This window comes from Mastacembelus armatus, chromosome 17, assembly GCF_900324485.2.
Source record: "Mastacembelus armatus chromosome 17, fMasArm1.2, whole genome shotgun sequence".
In the NCBI taxonomy this organism is placed as follows: domain Eukaryota; kingdom Metazoa; phylum Chordata; class Actinopteri; order Synbranchiformes; family Mastacembelidae; genus Mastacembelus; species Mastacembelus armatus.
Window position 1 is genome coordinate 22,425,095 of NC_046649.1, and position 17,383 is coordinate 22,442,477.

Consider the following 17,383-nt stretch of genomic DNA (forward strand, 5'->3'; position numbering starts at 1 on the left):
GTCAGACAGAATCAGACAAAATCAGTCAGACAGAATCAGTCAGACAGAATCAGACAGAATCAATTAAACAGAATCACACAATCAGACAGAATCAATCAGACAGAATCAGACAGACGGAATCAGACAGATGGAATCAGGCGGACAGAATCAGATGGACAAAATCAGACAGAATCAGACAGAATCAGTCAGACAGAATCAGACAGAATCAATCAGACAGAATCAGACAGAATCAATCAGACAGAATCAGACAGAATCAGACAGACAGAATCAGACAGAATCAATCAGACATAATCAGACAGAATCAATCAGACAGAATCAAACAGAATCAGACAGAATCAATCAGACATAATCAGACAGAATCAATCAGACAGAATCAGTCAGACAGAATCACAGAATCAGTCAGAATCAGACAGAATCAATCAGACAGAATCAGACAATCAGACAGATTCAGACAGACGGAATCAGTCAGACAGAATCAGACAGAATCAGACAGACAAAATCAGTCAGACAGAATCAGTCAGACAGAATCAGACAGAATCAATCAGACAGAATCAGTCAGACAGAATCAGTCAGACAGAATCAGACAGAATCAATCAGACAGAATCAGACAGAATCAATCAGACAGAATCAGACAGAATCAATCAGACAGAATCAGTCAGACAGAATCAGACAAAATCAGTCAGACAGAATCAGTCAGACAGAATCAGACAGAATCAATTAAACAGAATCACACAATCAGACAGAATCAATCAGACAGAATCAGACAGACGGAATCAGACGGAATCAGTCAGACAGAATCAGATGGAATCAGTCAGACAGAATCAGACGGAATCAGTCAGACAGAATCAGACGGAATCAGTCAGACAGAATCAGATGGAATCAGTCAGACAGAATCCGACAGAACCAGTCAGTCAGACAGAATCAGACAGACAGAATCAGAATCAGTTGGACAGAATCAGACAGACGGAATCAGTCAGACAGAATCAGACAGAATCAGACAGACAGAATCAGTCAGAATCAGACAGAATCAGTGGGACAGAATCAGACAGAACCAGTCGGACAGAATCAGACAGAACCAGTCGGACAGAATCAGTCAGAATCAGACAGAATCAGTTGGACAGAATCAGATAGAATCAGTCAGACAGAATCAGACAGAACCAGTCAGACAGAAACAAGACAGAACCAGTCAGACAGAATCAGACAGAATCAGTCAGAATCAGTCAGACAGAACCAGTCAGACAGAATCAAGACAGAACCAGTCAGACAGAATCAGACAGAATCAGTCAGACAGAATCAGTCAGACAGAACCAGTCAGACAGAATCAGACAGACAGAATAAACAGTTGGTGCAGCATGTGACGACACTATAAAAAACAGTGTTTTGCACATCAGCAGCACTGGTGTGTGTTACACTTTACTCCTGCACTAACACACTGAATCCAAACTAATCCCAACAGCTTTAATGTGAAATTGAGTGACTGAATAAACATAAATATAGTTTAACGACAACATCTGGACTGTATGATCGGCTGACATTTAAAATAATCGATCAGAGAGAAGGTTAGACATGACAGTGAGATGTTGTCTTAACTTTATTGGTCCACAGCTTCCACTCTGTATACACTGTGAGCTGGGAAATCAGAAACAGTCAAGTACCTGCTTAGTGTGGCTGCAGGCCTAAACCATCAAGGTGTTTTCTTTTAGTGTGGACATTTTCTGAGACCACAAGTCAGATATGGGTAAAACAGAGAAGAAGTGACAGATAAAGGGTGGGAAAGAGGAAATCAAAAGTGAAAAGGAGGAGGTGGGAGGTGATCGGAGGCAGTCAAGCGAACCATGAGCAAGCAAAAAGGCGAGAGGTCATCTCAGGTCACTGGGCACAGCAAGGAGAGAGAAAGACTAGGAGGGGAAAAGAAGACGAAGATAAAAGAGGAGAAAAACGGGAGGAAGGGAGGAACCATGAGGCCCCTTGGTTGCAGAGTCACAGTCTCCAATGATCACTTTTGTGACTATGCAACTGGGCTTATATTACTAGCTGCAACATCACAAAAATGACACTGGCAACCGCTAGTTAGCTGGTAAAACAAGGGAAAAAAGACAGAGAGGATTTGTAAGCAATGCGTCGGCTCAGTCGGTCAGTTGTGAGTAAGGTTTAAAAAAAAAAAAAAAACATGCTGGCATGAGCTTAAAAGAAGGGGAGATATTCAAACTGCCATCCTGAAAACCATCGAGGTGGAAAGGCAAAGAAGGAGAAACAGCAAAAAAAGGCCAGGTTGTTATTGTGAAAGTACCATTTCTGCCGTAATAAAAGTGAAAAATATTCCCTCTGTGCTTTCTTCATTGTGTTCTGACCCCGACGCCCTGTGAGTAAAGGCAATATTTCCTAACTTATGATGGGTGGTGACGCCCACCAGACCCTTTTATAATAGCTGTGACCACAAACTCTCTCTCTTGATATCTCACCTAAATGATGTGCGCCAGTAACTTGGCGACACCAGGCCTATATATAAAACCGAGCTGGGGTCTATCGCTCGAGAAAATCCACAGTGAATCAGAGAAAACGGGCCAGGGCGGCTCCCACCTAATAGGCAATACAGTATATCAGTTTAAAAGAGGTCGAAGGGGAGAAGGAGGGGAGCGGCAATAAAGGCGCTGGAGATAAAGGATCACTCCGGCAGAGTTCCCTCAGTGCATCCTGAATTGCAGCGTTATCGACTGGAACATGCCCAGAATGTTTGAGGATATATAGATGCTCACGGAGGAGTGAGAGGTTTGAAGCTATTACACTGTGAACTGGCCACAAAAGCCAAAGTAGGGGCAGACAAACAACTCCAGGACCTTCTGTTTAACCTCCTTCAATTTACTTTTCTTTTAATACAAAACAAAACAATAAGAAACCTGTCCATGACCCTCACCCATATATTCTATGTCAACTTGTCAGTCGTTCAGCTGTAATTCCTATAAAAAGGCTTAAAACCTGCAGAAACTCTAACTTATGACCATGATGCATTTGAGGACCTGTTCTGAAGGCTGGAATTACCACAGCTGACCACAGGAGATCCAGATACAGACATTAGATTGTTGAATTTTCTAATGTGTGCAAGATGCCCAAGTGTCTTAGTAGAATATAGACAGCGACAGGCCATAGTGGTGTAATGCAACAGGTTGGGAAGTATTATTATTTTATTTTGGACATCAGTATTTCTGACAGAACAAAGGGGGGAGGAGGGCACAAATAGCCAAAAACATTTCCAGCTGCATAAAACTTCTCTCTTATGTCTATTTACAGGACTTTGTGAATAAAAGCTTTGGGTGAACAACCCAAAGCAAAGACAAAATCACTCATAACCAGCATTTTGAGAGATGGACTGTAGTGACTTTTCATTTTACGAAGCGGTGTTCTTCAGTGGAAATGAATCCTGTTATCAAAGTGTATTTTCTCTGAAGACCACTTTCAAACAGACACCAAAAAGTTTGTTTAAAATCTCTGTGCTTTTGCTGTCTACATGAAAGGCAGGCTTAAGCACTTTACTATATGGACTTCAAATGAAAAGGAGTTCAAGAAACTCTTTGAGTACAATGCTTAAATATTCTCTATTACTTTCCCATTTTATTATTTTATTACACAATGTATCCTCATGGTTGAAATAGCCCGTGTTTTCCAAGAATATAATGGACGGTAATGCAATGGGAAGCCAGTGAGGGATCATTAGTGTGTCCCACTGGTTCTCTGCCATCACGTAGCTGTTTTGTTCCTCCTCATGCCAACACAGGTGTTGGAGTAGCAGTGAAAAACACTACAGCATGGTGCTGTTGGACAAACTCCCCTCTAAAACATCACACTGATTTCAAAAGGTAACCGTGAAGAATAAGTTGAGTTTAATGTGTGTGAAGTTTTTGAAGAAGCTCCCTACCTGCGGAAGTCAAGGAGCATCCGGCTGGTTTCTGGGACATTCTGGTTCAGCCAGGTCAGGAAGTGGAACTGAGTGACGGTCCGCGTCTCGTTGGTCTGCATGTTCTTCAGGTAGAAGCTACGAACCAGGAAGTCATCACACCAGATATGTTCAGACACCAGGTTGACCTACGAGCATATGGAAATGTACAAGCAATCCAATCACTGCCGGCCAATCAGAGTCCCTAAAAAAATTAGTTGTTGACCTAATAACCTCCTGCACAGGGCAAAGGTCACTTCATCTCCTGCTGAGACATTTTACCTCGTAGATGTGGTACAGGTTGGATCCCTCATCAGGCCAATAATGGTAGCACTGCTTGACCCCGCTCTCGACGAGAGGTGTCAGCATGACAATGACCACGCAGCCATTCTCCCACACCATCTGCCAACAAACAAGCTCGGTAAGACTCGTCGCAGCGGTAAGTGAATGCCTCACGTCACCTTCACAAGCTGCTTTACTCACTTTGTTTAGCTCTGCTCCTCTAATCTAACAAAGCTGTCACTGAGAAACCTACAGGATAATATTTTTTTAAATGCCTGATGTGTAAGTACAGATGATCCATTTTCAGCCAGGGATTTATGTTCTAGCTAATGTACCTAATGTTCTTTAAAAACTTTCAAAGTTATTTCAAATGTCAAGCAATGTAAAATGTCACAGCCATTTCCTAAGAGTAGGAGTCACGTTGTTGAAGTAGTGGAGAGCTCAATTTGGAACACAATCTCATACGAAGCTGTCAACACTTCCCAAAATCTGCCAAGAGGAACAGTGACGTGTCCTCACTCACCCACTCGCTTGGATATTGGTCCATAATTACTTTAATTTTGTTCTATCTAGCATTTTGGAAGAGTAGATGTGTCTGTTTTTGGGGGTGGAAGGGAAAATGAAACCGAAGACTCAATCCAAACACTGTGTTTCAAACTTTGCAAAGAAACTACAAGGAAGTCAAGCACCATGGCATGATAAGTAATTGCTGTTGAGGCTGTTCCCTCCCCCAACTGGGTCATTCCTCAGCGAGACCGGGCACTCAGTCGTATTTTTCCTGCTGGCAGTCATATTCTCACAGCCGGAGGGTGGGCCGGCTCTGGAGATCCATTCGACTCTGATCAGAGGTAACAGTCAGCTGTTAATGGAAGCCATAAAACAATACCGCTCCCACATCATTGCGTTAGATAATCAAGATGGCTGCACCTGCCGTTCAGCCAGGGACGCTGCCACACACTGACAGAGATTTAACTGACGTTAATTGTGGCGGGTTTTGAGTTACGGCGCCTCCTCGCTCCCCTCAGCCCCAACAGCTTCACTGACTGGTCTCATGGATCTAAAGATTGCATTTTGAAAAACCTAAGGTTTTTCAAAATGCAATCTTTTTTTAAACCCTTATTTATCCGCACACTGTGCTTTTCTGCACGGTTTCTCATCACGCGTGTTTTACTTCAAGAGTAGATGCCTGCTATTGTGTCCAAGGGCAGAATCCTGATGTGATACATGTTGTGTAATAACCTTGGCAGCGCCTGATTAAGGAGCTTGATAAGACCCAGTAATGCTGGTTAAGTCGACTGGGGCCCAACACCAGGAGCCTGGTTAAAGCCTGAACACAGAGAAGCTACTTAATGAACCTGAGATGGATCCATGATGAGCAGCAGCTCTGGACTGAGGTTTTTAGACAAAAATCTTTACATGATCTTTTCGACTGTGGGCTAAGACCTGTGTACTCAATACTGACTTTTTGAGACACCACAGTCTCAAGATTATCCATAAGTATTATTCCCTGAGAAGGCCTCCCGACTGATTTCAGGTCAAGAGGATTGATCCTGGAAAAAGACTCTTTAGAACCTGATCAGCAAACGCTTGGAACATGCAGATTTTATAATAGCTAGGCTGTAATTACAACACTTACAAAAGCTCCTTCTTTCAATTTCATGTTTCCTTCCTTAACTCTGTCATATTAAAAATAATTTAAAAACAAACCTGAGCTGGAGGAGGGAACTTGTGGAAAAGAGTGGAGCGAAGAAGAACGAGGGTTTTTACAGTTTTCTCTCTGTAGAAGCATAAATTCACTATAAAACTTTACTTTCACTAAAAAATGATGTGGCTTTAAATATGCTCCCACTTATCTTGGATATTGTGAAACCTGAAGAAAAATTTTGAATTTTATTTCATTTGAAGTATCAGGGTTTGGTAATGTGACTACTTTATTCATTGATAAGTATTGTAAGAATTTAGCCATGAAAATAATATGAAAATGACTATTGTGATCTCCATTTAAGGTAGATGTTGTAATTTCCTTTCTGTACTCTGCACACACACCGTCCCCACCTCTCCTCTTGACACACATACACACACACACACACACACACACACACACACACACATCACCACTGGCCAGAATAACTTATTGATCTCCTGGTCTCAGATTCAAGCACAATCCAACATTAGGGACAGTGGGAGAAGTGTTTTCTATCCCCTGCAATAACAGTGTTTCTCACTGTTGACTGGCGTGTATACTGTATGCATAGCTGTGTGCGTGTGTGTGCATGTGTGTGTGTGTGTGCATGTGTGTGGGTGCACAATGGTGGTGTTGGTGGGAAGTGAGCATGATGAGAGAGAGATTAATAATGACATCCACAGAACAGCCTGCTCTCCTGTGTGGCCTGCTCTACTAATAAAAATCAGCTAACTCTTGTTTAAGAGAGGAGAATATATTGATTTTTATTTTCTGAGTGTGGATTCATGTGTATGTGTGTGTGTGTGTGTGTGTGTGTGTGTGTGTGTGTGTGTGTGTGTGTGTGTGGTTCTACCTGCCAGAAATCAGCCACAGTGGAGGGTAGGGGACCTTGAGTGGCGATGTAGGCTGGGTTCCTGGGATCATGATCCATCTGAGGAGAGAGCGAACAGGAAACAGGAGAAGGGATGATGTAAAGGTTATAAATTTGGATCAAACTGAATAAAGTTAATCTCTTTTAATCGTTTTCACGTTTCTATCTTCTCTGTGTCGTTTTGTTTGACATTGAATTTAGTGAATGTCCTACAATCAGTATCAGTGAACTTGTAGCAGTACAGGAGAAAATACAATAAAGACCCAGAAACAGTAGTGCCATGTACTTTAATTATTGTAGAGGATAAAAAATAGACTTCTACAAAGGGGAACACAACTCTTCAAGCATTGTCTTTATAGTTGTAACGTTTCATTTTAACCAGTTAACCATGTTAAGTGTTCTGAGTTATGGGGAACTAATAAACTTTAGATTGCATATTTATGGAGAACCTAAAATACAATGTGAAGTCAAAGGACAACAAATAAAAGTTTCTGAATGAAATCATCTCTGAGCAGTGAAGAAGGGCCAGTGCACCTCAGCAAACAGCGACTTCATGATGAAACACTCTGAGGCCTGTTACAAACCTCCCAGCACCATAACATACAGAACACAACACAACATAAAAGCTGCACGAGCATTTCGGTGCCATTTCACAAACCCCTCCGTTCTTCTACGTGTCCACAAACAGTTCCTCCTCTCTCTCACTCTTCTTGGAAAGAAAAATCAATTTGCATTAGATATCGAGGATATTTTAAGAGACAAGGACAGAACATCTTCTTCAAGGATATTTTATAGGGCTCGTGACAGGTGATGAATACGTTTATTTTTACCAGAATTAAATCGACGATTTTCACATGACAGTTTTTCAACAGCCTGACTCCTGTTGAATCTGTATATCGTGTACAGTAGGTTTGTTATTATATACAGACTTTTACAGTTGTTATAGTCACAGCTGGAAGTTTTCTGGTGGAGGAGGTGAGAGTTTTTAGTAGCTCCGACTTCTTCCTTAACTTAATGGAAATTACAGAAGGATGGCAGAGGCGTTGAGAGCAAAGACAGGAGACAAATGTGAGGTGAATTTGCGAGGAAGTGAGTGACACTCCTGCCTATTACCATGCAAATTGTACGGTAAATGTAATAATTGGCAAGACCAATTTAGCTGGAAGCAATTACAGGGGGAAGACAGATAATTTCTGGGGCTTTTCCGCACACAAAATTATCTTTAATGGTCCTCTGTTCCCTTTATGAATGCCAAACAATAATGCACTTCTAATGAACTTAACATGTAGCAGCTCAGAGAGAAAAATGGTGACAATACAGACAAAACAAAAGGTTTTCAGTACAGAGAAATCATTGACTGGTCTGCACAAAGCCCCTGTCTGACACCTTTGAGATGAAGTGGAACACCTACTGTGAGACAGACCTTATCACTCCACATCAATGCTGGACTCCTCCAATGCTTCTGTGTTTGAATGGGAGCAAATCCCTGCAGCCAGATCCCAAAATCCAATCACACATGGCTCTAAAGCACCAATGTCCATGTCTTTTGCTTGTCTGCCTGCATACACGTGGCCATATAGTGGATATATTGAAGAAAATACACTATTTTGTCACGGGTTTCTGTCAAGAGTGTATTTCCGAGAGAAGCCCTCATAGCTTTTTTTGACATTTTGACATTTTTTTCTCATTTCATGTTAAGGTTGAGTACTGAATGTTTGGAGCTTCAAAACATCCTTTGCTCCTTCGTTCCAGAGTGTTTGGACATAGGAAATAGACGAAGGAAGATGTGGGACTGGACAGAAAAAAATAGGGTGTATGAAAATTGAAAGTAAAGGACCAGGAAGGACAGACAAGGAGAAAGAAACTGAAGTGGAGAAATCAACAATGACAGTAATGACAGTGGGAAAAGAAAAAATCCGAAGCTGGCAGATTAGATTGGTGGTAAGAGATGAAGGAGGGAGTGAAGAGACACTATAGAGGCGAAAGGACAGAACGACCAGGACTCTGACATCTCTTTTTATGTCTGTCTCCTTTTCAATCTCTGCAGACACACATTGCTTCCTGACATCTCAGTGTCTTCCCCCTGTAAACGTGTGTCTTTCTTCCAATCACACACACACACACACGCACGCACGCACGCACACACACACACACACACACGCACACACTCCTCCTTAATAAGGAACAAAATTGGAGGATGTTACAAACTTAATTATCCCTGTTGCTGTTTTTTGTGTCTTTTCTTTGGGAAGACTGGGAAGAGCCATATTTTGTGTGTGTGTGTGTGTGTGTGTGTGTGTGATGAAGTTTGATGGAGCCGACTGTTACTACAGTCTGACACCTCAGTGGGGGTGTGTACAGTGTGTGTGTGTGTGTGACAGACTGGCACTGGTAACTGGCAACTATTACATGAATTAGCTGTAATTGTGAATCTACATATTAGGAAAGAAACTCAAAGACAAATCTGTGTCACTCTTTGGTTCTGGGCTCTGACTCCACACTCTCTCTTTGCTCCACTTTGTTTAACCCGTTAGTGCCCACGTCCTTTTTTGTGTGTGTGCAAACCCTGAAAACGGTGAACCCCGAACAAATTTCTTCTTCTAAAATTGTTTAAATGATCAAAATCGTGAGGCCTCGTGCATCCAAACAATCAACTCATGCCATGTGATGAAGGCGTCTCTTAAAGGGATAACCTACATTCAGACAGAACACTAAAATGACAAGTTCAGTAGAAACTTCCTACTGAAGAGATACTGTGTGTGGAACGATACACTGGACTTTAGTAAATGACCTTTTGCTTTAAGGGTCATAAAAAGATCCAGTTGCTTCAGACCATATTAATTTATTCTGCAAAGGAGTATATTAAAGATGTTTCAGTTACTGCAATGATTGTTTAGGACATTAGCCTTCATTAGTGAAGAACTGATTACTGATAACAGCCGTTGAACCATGTAAGATACTTACAGCACTTGTCCTCACACCTACATAACAAATGAAGGTAATTGTAGTGTGTGAAATAACTTGAATGTTTTCTGGTTTGTTGTCTCAGTAAGGTTTGGTTACATTAAGGCAGTGTGTGTGTGTGTGTGTGTGTGTGTGTGTAAGGAAACTATTGACTGGTTCTAATTATGTGTATATATATATGTGTGTGTGTGTTAAAAAACAGGAGTGAGCGATTGTGATTTTTCAGAAGGTTTATGCAACTGACTGATTATGTGTTTGTTGGACACCCGGTTATGTTTATTTGTGTTTTGTGATTTATTATGGAAATAATTTATTTTAACATAATTGTTAGCTTTCATTTCCTTTTGTTCATCACGGGCAGGCAAAGCCAGGACCAGGCAAAGGGGGGGCAGGTCTATGAACAGCCTGAAACAGAGGAATGCATCACTGTGCTGTCATTGGATTATTTCTTTGCTCTTTGGAAAAAAAATATATATATATTTTGGTTGTTTGTAAATGTTGTCAATGTTTCACCTCACTACCTGGCAGATTCAGTTTCTGAAATAAAAGTCATGCATGAAACAGTCCGTCTTGCAGAATCAGCTACCACCTCAGGTATTATTTTGGCTCAGCCACTTGAAATGCAGCACTATTTATTTTCCTCACTAAAATCTCAGTGAAGTGTCACATTGAGGGGGCCATGCATGGCCACAACCCGGAGAGCTGAAGTGGTAGTAGTTCGAGTTTAGGTCCAACCGTTCGGGACAAAAGAAGCTCAATGCGACGCTAACGACCTCACCTCTTAAAGCAAATCATCATCATCTGAAACACCCTGCACAGCTTGCTGCTTGGTCCAACCTCCAGCTGCTGGTCTCAATTAAATATCAGACTAGTAATGGATCTGATGAGAAACTAAGCATGTAACATTTAGGATGGTTTTGCAAGGATTTAATTGTGTAATTTAACTAAATCACACTATCCTTATTTAGCTAACATCTGGTTGATTCACTTGACAACTGTTCATCTCATGACTCTTTTCAAACTTTCTCTCCACTGCCGTACTGCTGGGAAGGCCTCGGCCAAATACTTAAACCTACCCCAAACTGACGAAGGTTTGTTGTGAGCTTAGATTATTCTCTCTCAGAATTCCCAGTATGGTATGGACAAGGTTTTATTTACCTATAAAATCTGCATAAATGCAGCAGATCCCCACCTGTTGGACTTGGACCCATGCTTTTGATGTCTTTGTTGTGGCACCTAATTGTATTTTTCACTTAGCGGCTGCTATTCCTGAGATTTTATCACTTTAACGTATCATTAGTCTTTACTGTTGTTAAAAACTCCAGCACTGCATTACTTTGAGGAACAACATCCTCTGTGTGTGATGTTCTGAAATAAATCACGTGAAACCAAAACAAAACTCAAACTGAAAAGTCTATGAATGGGTTTTTTTCTAACAGGACAATAGGGAACTATTGCCAGCTAACTGCTCACTAATGACCAACTTCCCACCTTTGAGTAAAAAGCTGATGTGTGGCCAGGTAACCAAAATATTTATGAACAGCTTTTACATTTTACAGTTATTGACAGGGTGCAAGGATCATATCTTGTTCTTTCCGTCAAAGCGTGTGGGCGATGGTGGTCGGGGAAAATCAAACTGTCAGCAGAGGAGGTTCTGTAAATAATCTTTAAGTGTACCATATAAACACATGCATTCATTCTTTAGTATGGGCGTAAGGGAGGTGTCATTGTGTGCACGACAGTGTATACATGTCCATGTGTGTGTGTGTCTCTGTGTGTCTATGTGGGTGTGTGCACTGCATGTCCTCTGTCTTTTGTACGTGTATACATATTATGTAAATGGGTGAGCATGTATGCTTATGTGTGTAATGTCTGTGCATGTCTGTGTCAGTGTGTTTTTCAGTGTTTCTTTGTGCATTCATGTTTATTAAAGCTGTTTTTGCATTTGTGTGTGTGTGTGTGTTGCATTTGACAAGGTTGCTCTTTTGTCGCTGTTTTGATTCCTTCTCTCTCTCTCTGTCTCACTCACACACACACACACACACACACACACACACTTGTATTTCTATAGCTCTAGGGACACTCACTGACATAATGCATTCCCTTACCTAAACCCTTAACCATCACAACTACATGCCTAACCTCAGTCCTTACCCTAACCCAAAGTTAATTCTTACCTGAACCCTGAAACCAAGTCTTAGCCCTCAAAGAGGAGTGGACAAAATGTCCCCACTCTGATAGAATTGTGCTGAAATTAGTCCTTGCAAAGACAGAAGTACAAATTCACATTCACACACACTCACACTCACACACACAGAGTTCTTGGTGTGATGCCCAGATTTGAAATGCATGGTGTTTCTGTTGCTTTTAATGGAATACCACTGTATCTGCCTCGAGGGAAACGTAAACCTACTATTCCAACACTGGTTTTCAAATTGATACACTCACTGAATTCACTTGGCTCTTTCTCCCCCCTTCTCCTTCCTACAGGCTCTTTTGCTGGTTAAATCTGTACGAAGGAAGGGCCTCAGCAGATCGAGCGCACCATAACAGTAAACACCAACTAGTGTCAAATTAGCATAACCCAAGGTCAGAAACAATCATTTCCCAAGATCCCACAGATCAATTCTGTTTTCACAAATGAGAAGTGAGTCGAAAGCCGCGCGCATGTCCTTTCCCACACCTTCCCTGAGCGGATACTTGCCGGGGGTGTTTGCTCTGCAACAATCATTAATATTCATGGCGGAGAACATACACAATAGCGAGGTGCTGCTGCTGAAGCTAAGCAAGCGTTGCATCAAAATTTATATTGTACGGTAGACTGCCTTTGTTCCTGTGACGGCCTGTGGGCACCGAGGCTCCCCAGCGTAGCGGCAGAGTGGAGCGCTAAGTTAGGATGCAGAGGAGGTACTCACAATCGGGCTGGCATTGATGTAATCAGAGCTGCCTTGGCTGTTCTCCATCTTCAAGGTGATTCTGGAGTGATCATCTGGAACACAAGTGGAGGAATTCAGTGCATTTTGTTTTGGGAATGAAACTGCTTCACGGTCATGTCACATGCATAATGAGACACAGATATGTTGATGTAAATTCATGCAACCAAGTAAATAAGAACATTTGCATGATCTGAAGATTTTACTCCCTTCTGGTTTGTTTTCAGCTCAGCTTCATTTCAGAGATTAAAAACCACCTGGTGACTTGTTCAAGGAATTTTCTTCAGAGATCTGATCAGTTGATCTCGGATGTCTGGGAGAAACCTCTAACAAATCCACATTGCAGTCCACATCCAGGGTTAACTTCTCAATCTGTGGGTGCACTGGGGACGTGGTTTATCTTCATCTGTCTGTCAGGATTGGATTTAATGTGTTGTGGAAATGTTCTTCAGGCTAAATCTGTGTTTAAAATCACAATCTGTGTCTTTAAATCTGAGTTTAAACATCAGCTGAAAGAAGGTGTGATCAGGTTGGCCCTCCATCATTCCTGGTTCAGTCAAATTTTAGAAGTGAGAAATTCTTTTAGTTTATACAACCCAACTCTTATGAGCAGCCCTCTCAAACCTCCAGTGTTAGTGGCAAAACAGTTCTGATTTTTTTTTTCCCCATAGAAGCCAGTGGTGCTTCAAATAGGATGCACAATTTATTCCTGAGAAACTGCTTTCCCTGCTGACAACCTGGATTTCATTAAGCCCTGGCCTGCTGGAGAGAAAGGGACAGCACTTTTTTAGATGGGCTATTTCCACAGAAGCTTAGAAATTTTAATCATTGATGAGGTCAGTGCAGGAGAGCTTTAATAGAAAACTAATTTACAACCCTTCTGCTCACTGCATCTGCTCCTGGTTTCTGATAATAGAGGCCAGGCTCAGAATATATTGGGAGTGTTGTCAAGAGGTGGTGAGAGTAATGCCTCCATGTTTGAAGGACTGACATCAGGATGTGTAACAGTCAAATTCTGGTTCCACTCAGAAATTTAATATGCTAATGCTAATGCTGTCTTTCCATTCCTGACCATTAGCCATTAGCTAAATGTGAAGCGTTTTTGGTTTTGAACGTGCTATTAACTGCAAAGCCCAGAAATGATGTAGATTATGATGAGTTCGTGCTTGTACATGATACACATGGTCCAATTTTATTTTTGCAGATATGCAAACCTTAATTCTGATTGGATCATTAACTTTTCTTTAACCTTGAATATGTAGAGTACCTGAAGTTGGTTCTAGTGGAGACTTGAAGGCCTGTACTAATAATTCTTGTGCTGGAGCTGCAGACGCTAATGTCTTGCACTGATTTCTAATTTCTGTGGACATTTTTGTGATAAGAAATACAGCTAAAGCTCATCTTCACGTCTAAAGCGACAAGGCTAATGGAACCAAACAGAGAGATAAGAAAATAAATAAAGGTGAGCTCATTACTTACATGCCACCACTGCAGTGGAGCGGTTCTTCTTGGCGTTGCCATCCTTGAGGCCGACGGTGCAGGCGTTGGGCTCGGCCTGGTAGGCACACAGCGCCTCCCACTCCTTCTCCAGGCGGTCCTTGTTCTTCAGGTGATCCTCCATGTAGGACTGCAGGAGAGAACAGGGGGTGAGAAAAACCCACTAGGAGATACAGCAAAGATTATACATCCATTATTGTCGTTTCCAACATATATTGGTATGTATGTATTATCAGGCTCCTTGTACTCGTCTTTGGTTAAGCTTGTCCCTACTTACAAGCTGCCTGTGATTTTAACGGTGTCTTCAATGAACTGACTGGGAGCCTCAGTGGAACAACAGGTGGTACATGTTGGGATCTTTCCTGTGACTGTCAATCACCTTTTCAAATTGCTGTGTTTACAGCATCAGGACACTACAGTTTGTAGTTGTTATGTCAGTAAAACCAGCAATTAGCAAGTTATATGGGTATATTAAAAAAAAGCTAGCACTCATTAGGAGAAGCATAAACAGCCTGTCATGAACGCTTGGTTCAGGTTCTACAACATCTATAATACCCTTTGGATCTACCTTTGTGATGAAACCCAGTTCTCCATGCATCTTCAGAAACACTAGGAATGGACATGAGCTCCTTTATACATGCTCCCCCTCATTTTATTAGTTGCACCAAAGCGATTTTAATTAGTGTGAGCATCAGTCTAATCTACTCTAGTTTCAGCCTGGTCATTACCTACCATACAGTATTCATAATTAAGGAAGCCAATGAGACTTTGATCAACTACCAGCAAATGAGTTTGGTACGTAAGACAAAAGCAAGGAAGGGGGTCTGTTGTCAGTACTGAGGCTAAGCTCATCATAATCTGATACTGGACAGCGCAGCTTTGTTTTTGAGCAGCCTTCCAAATCGGCGACCCATGCGTGCAAAATATGGCCTGTGCGATCATTTGTAATGGATGAGGGAAGAAAATGAGCTTGTGTGGTTCCTTAAATGGCTCCAGTGATGATTTATGGTGGCAGTTACAAATGGGCTTGATCTTAATCAGAATTAGCTTCCAAAAAAGACCTAATGGCTTTCCGCTAAAACGAGAGGAGTTTGTTAAAAATGGAAGACAGCATGGCCAGACGTCCGGCCGGTGGAAGATAAAGGGAGAGTGGTCTAATCAAACGCATGTTGGTGATTTTACAAACAAACGCGGCTTGTTAGTGTAGTGGCAAGATTAACAGGCTCAGCACTGAACAGCAGGATGAGCTTGGCAAAGAATTTCCTGGAAATTTACCACAGCTCTATCATAATCCGAACCTTACCTTAGCCATATGTTTAGTCTTGTTTTGGGGAAAGTGAGTCCTCAAAGTGTGACTGTATGAACAGATTCACGTGAACCTAAACGTGTTGCTAACGTGAAGCCTCATAACATCATCGCTGTGCCGAAAAGTCCTCACTAGACTAAAATTAGTCCACACACACACACACACACACACACTTCTGTGTTGTAGTATCAGCTCTATTATATTTGTTTCAGAGCTGCTAAAAGCTGCAATGATGTAACAGGAAGCCACAAGCTGTGACCCTCCACCTGCGCACAGTCACTTATCGTCAGCAGGCGGCCCGAATCCTTCAAAAAGACACACACACACACACACACAAACACACACACACACACACAAAGAAAACAGACATAAAGGAAACGCACAGACACACATCTAAAGCACAGATAAAGGTTTTTATAAGGTCACATACACAAAAACACACTCCACCCACAACCTCGTGTATACGCTGCAGACACACACACACACACACACACACACACACACACAAAGCAAATATAAACTGGTACACACAGACACACACACAGACAGGGCAAGCACACACTCAGATTCACAATCACGACAGTCCAGACTGAGACAAAGACACACACACACACACACACACACACACACACACACACACACACACACACACACACGGACACAAAACACTTTACCTGAAAACATACTATACAAAGAAATGAATAGAACTTCCAACAAAATAGACACACACACACTTTTCTACATCAGATGCCCCCCACCACCCTCTACCCCCTACCCTCTCTCCCCCTCTAATGCCACAGTAATAGGGTTTTGTGGCTGTGTAAAGGGATTATTGCAATCCAATCAGGAGGTGCTGAGATCACCATGTGTCGGCCAAACACTGAATAATCCCCTTACTGCGGGGGGGCTTACAGCTGCCAAAGGTGCTCAATAAAAACCGCTACGCAATAAGGCTGTGCCCGAGCCGCCATTGTGGCCCTGACGCACCATCTGAGCACCTGTAGGAAGCAGCAGCATGAAAGCTGGTCTCATGGGAGGTGACGTAATGCAGCAGCCATTTTGGACTAATGGAGACTATAAAGGAAATGAAAGTGAGTCAAAGAAATCACTGACTTCTTAGTCGAGTCTTTAAAGGTTTTACTAAGGAGGAGACCTGGCTCTATGTCCTGTCATACCGAGGGCAGGGTTTGTGTAACATGTTTCAGAGACACAGGAAAGAAACGTTCGGGCTGGATTAATGTTATTAAGGGCTGCTATGAATAAAGGTTGACTTTAAGCTGCTTAATGCCTTTTTTCTGTCCCGATGCTTAATTAAATAACATGTAATGAAGTTTAAGCCAAAAGTCTCTTTGTCACAACACACTTTTTATTTCAACAGCATCGATCGCTCTGCATCATTTATGAATTCTAAAACAAACACGTAATCGATCATCATCAATCAATCAGCCTGGCGTCTTATTTTTAGTTAAAGCTGACATCATCCCGATACATGAGTCTAACAGCTCTGGAGCCGAACGCATCCTCTTCCTCAACTGACCACATTAGAGTGATTTAACATCCATTTCCTGCCGCCCGTTCTTCCTGCAGCCATTGCCCTGCGACCTATCAGCTCCAGAGATCACGTCCCAGCTGGCCTGACGGCGCGCTACAAAAACCACAACCACAACAAATTCCCAGCACGGTTAATCTCGATGGAGTTTCCTGCCGCAGTATAATCTATAACACTTACTTGGCCCACAACAAAAGACAAGATAATGTGCTTTTTATAGAGAGTTGACTAATCCTCTTAAGACACAAGCAGAGAGGATATGCGGGGAGGCGGAGGTGGCGCTCAGTCCCAGTCACATGGGACCAACTAATACATTAACTTAGGTGAGCTGGTGAAAGCAGTTTCTCCTCAAATTAAAATCAGGGT

General features: G+C 42.1%; 1 protein-coding gene across 1 annotated transcript in view; it reads right to left on the reverse strand.

Annotated features, from left to right (window-relative positions):
* LOC113134014 (receptor-type tyrosine-protein phosphatase N2-like) overlaps positions 1–17,383 on the reverse strand; it is a 178,509-nt gene that overhangs the window by 20,423 nt on the left and 140,703 nt on the right. Inside the window, exons 15-19 of the mRNA XM_026313186.1 lie at positions 14,145–14,292; positions 12,648–12,721; positions 6,751–6,828; positions 4,214–4,333; positions 3,914–4,080 (exon numbers count right to left, since the gene is read on the reverse strand). Coding sequence (XP_026168971.1) covers positions 3,914–4,080; positions 4,214–4,333; positions 6,751–6,828; positions 12,648–12,721; positions 14,145–14,292 — 587 coding nt within the window. The remainder of the gene's footprint in view (positions 1–3,913; positions 4,081–4,213; positions 4,334–6,750; positions 6,829–12,647; positions 12,722–14,144; positions 14,293–17,383) is intronic.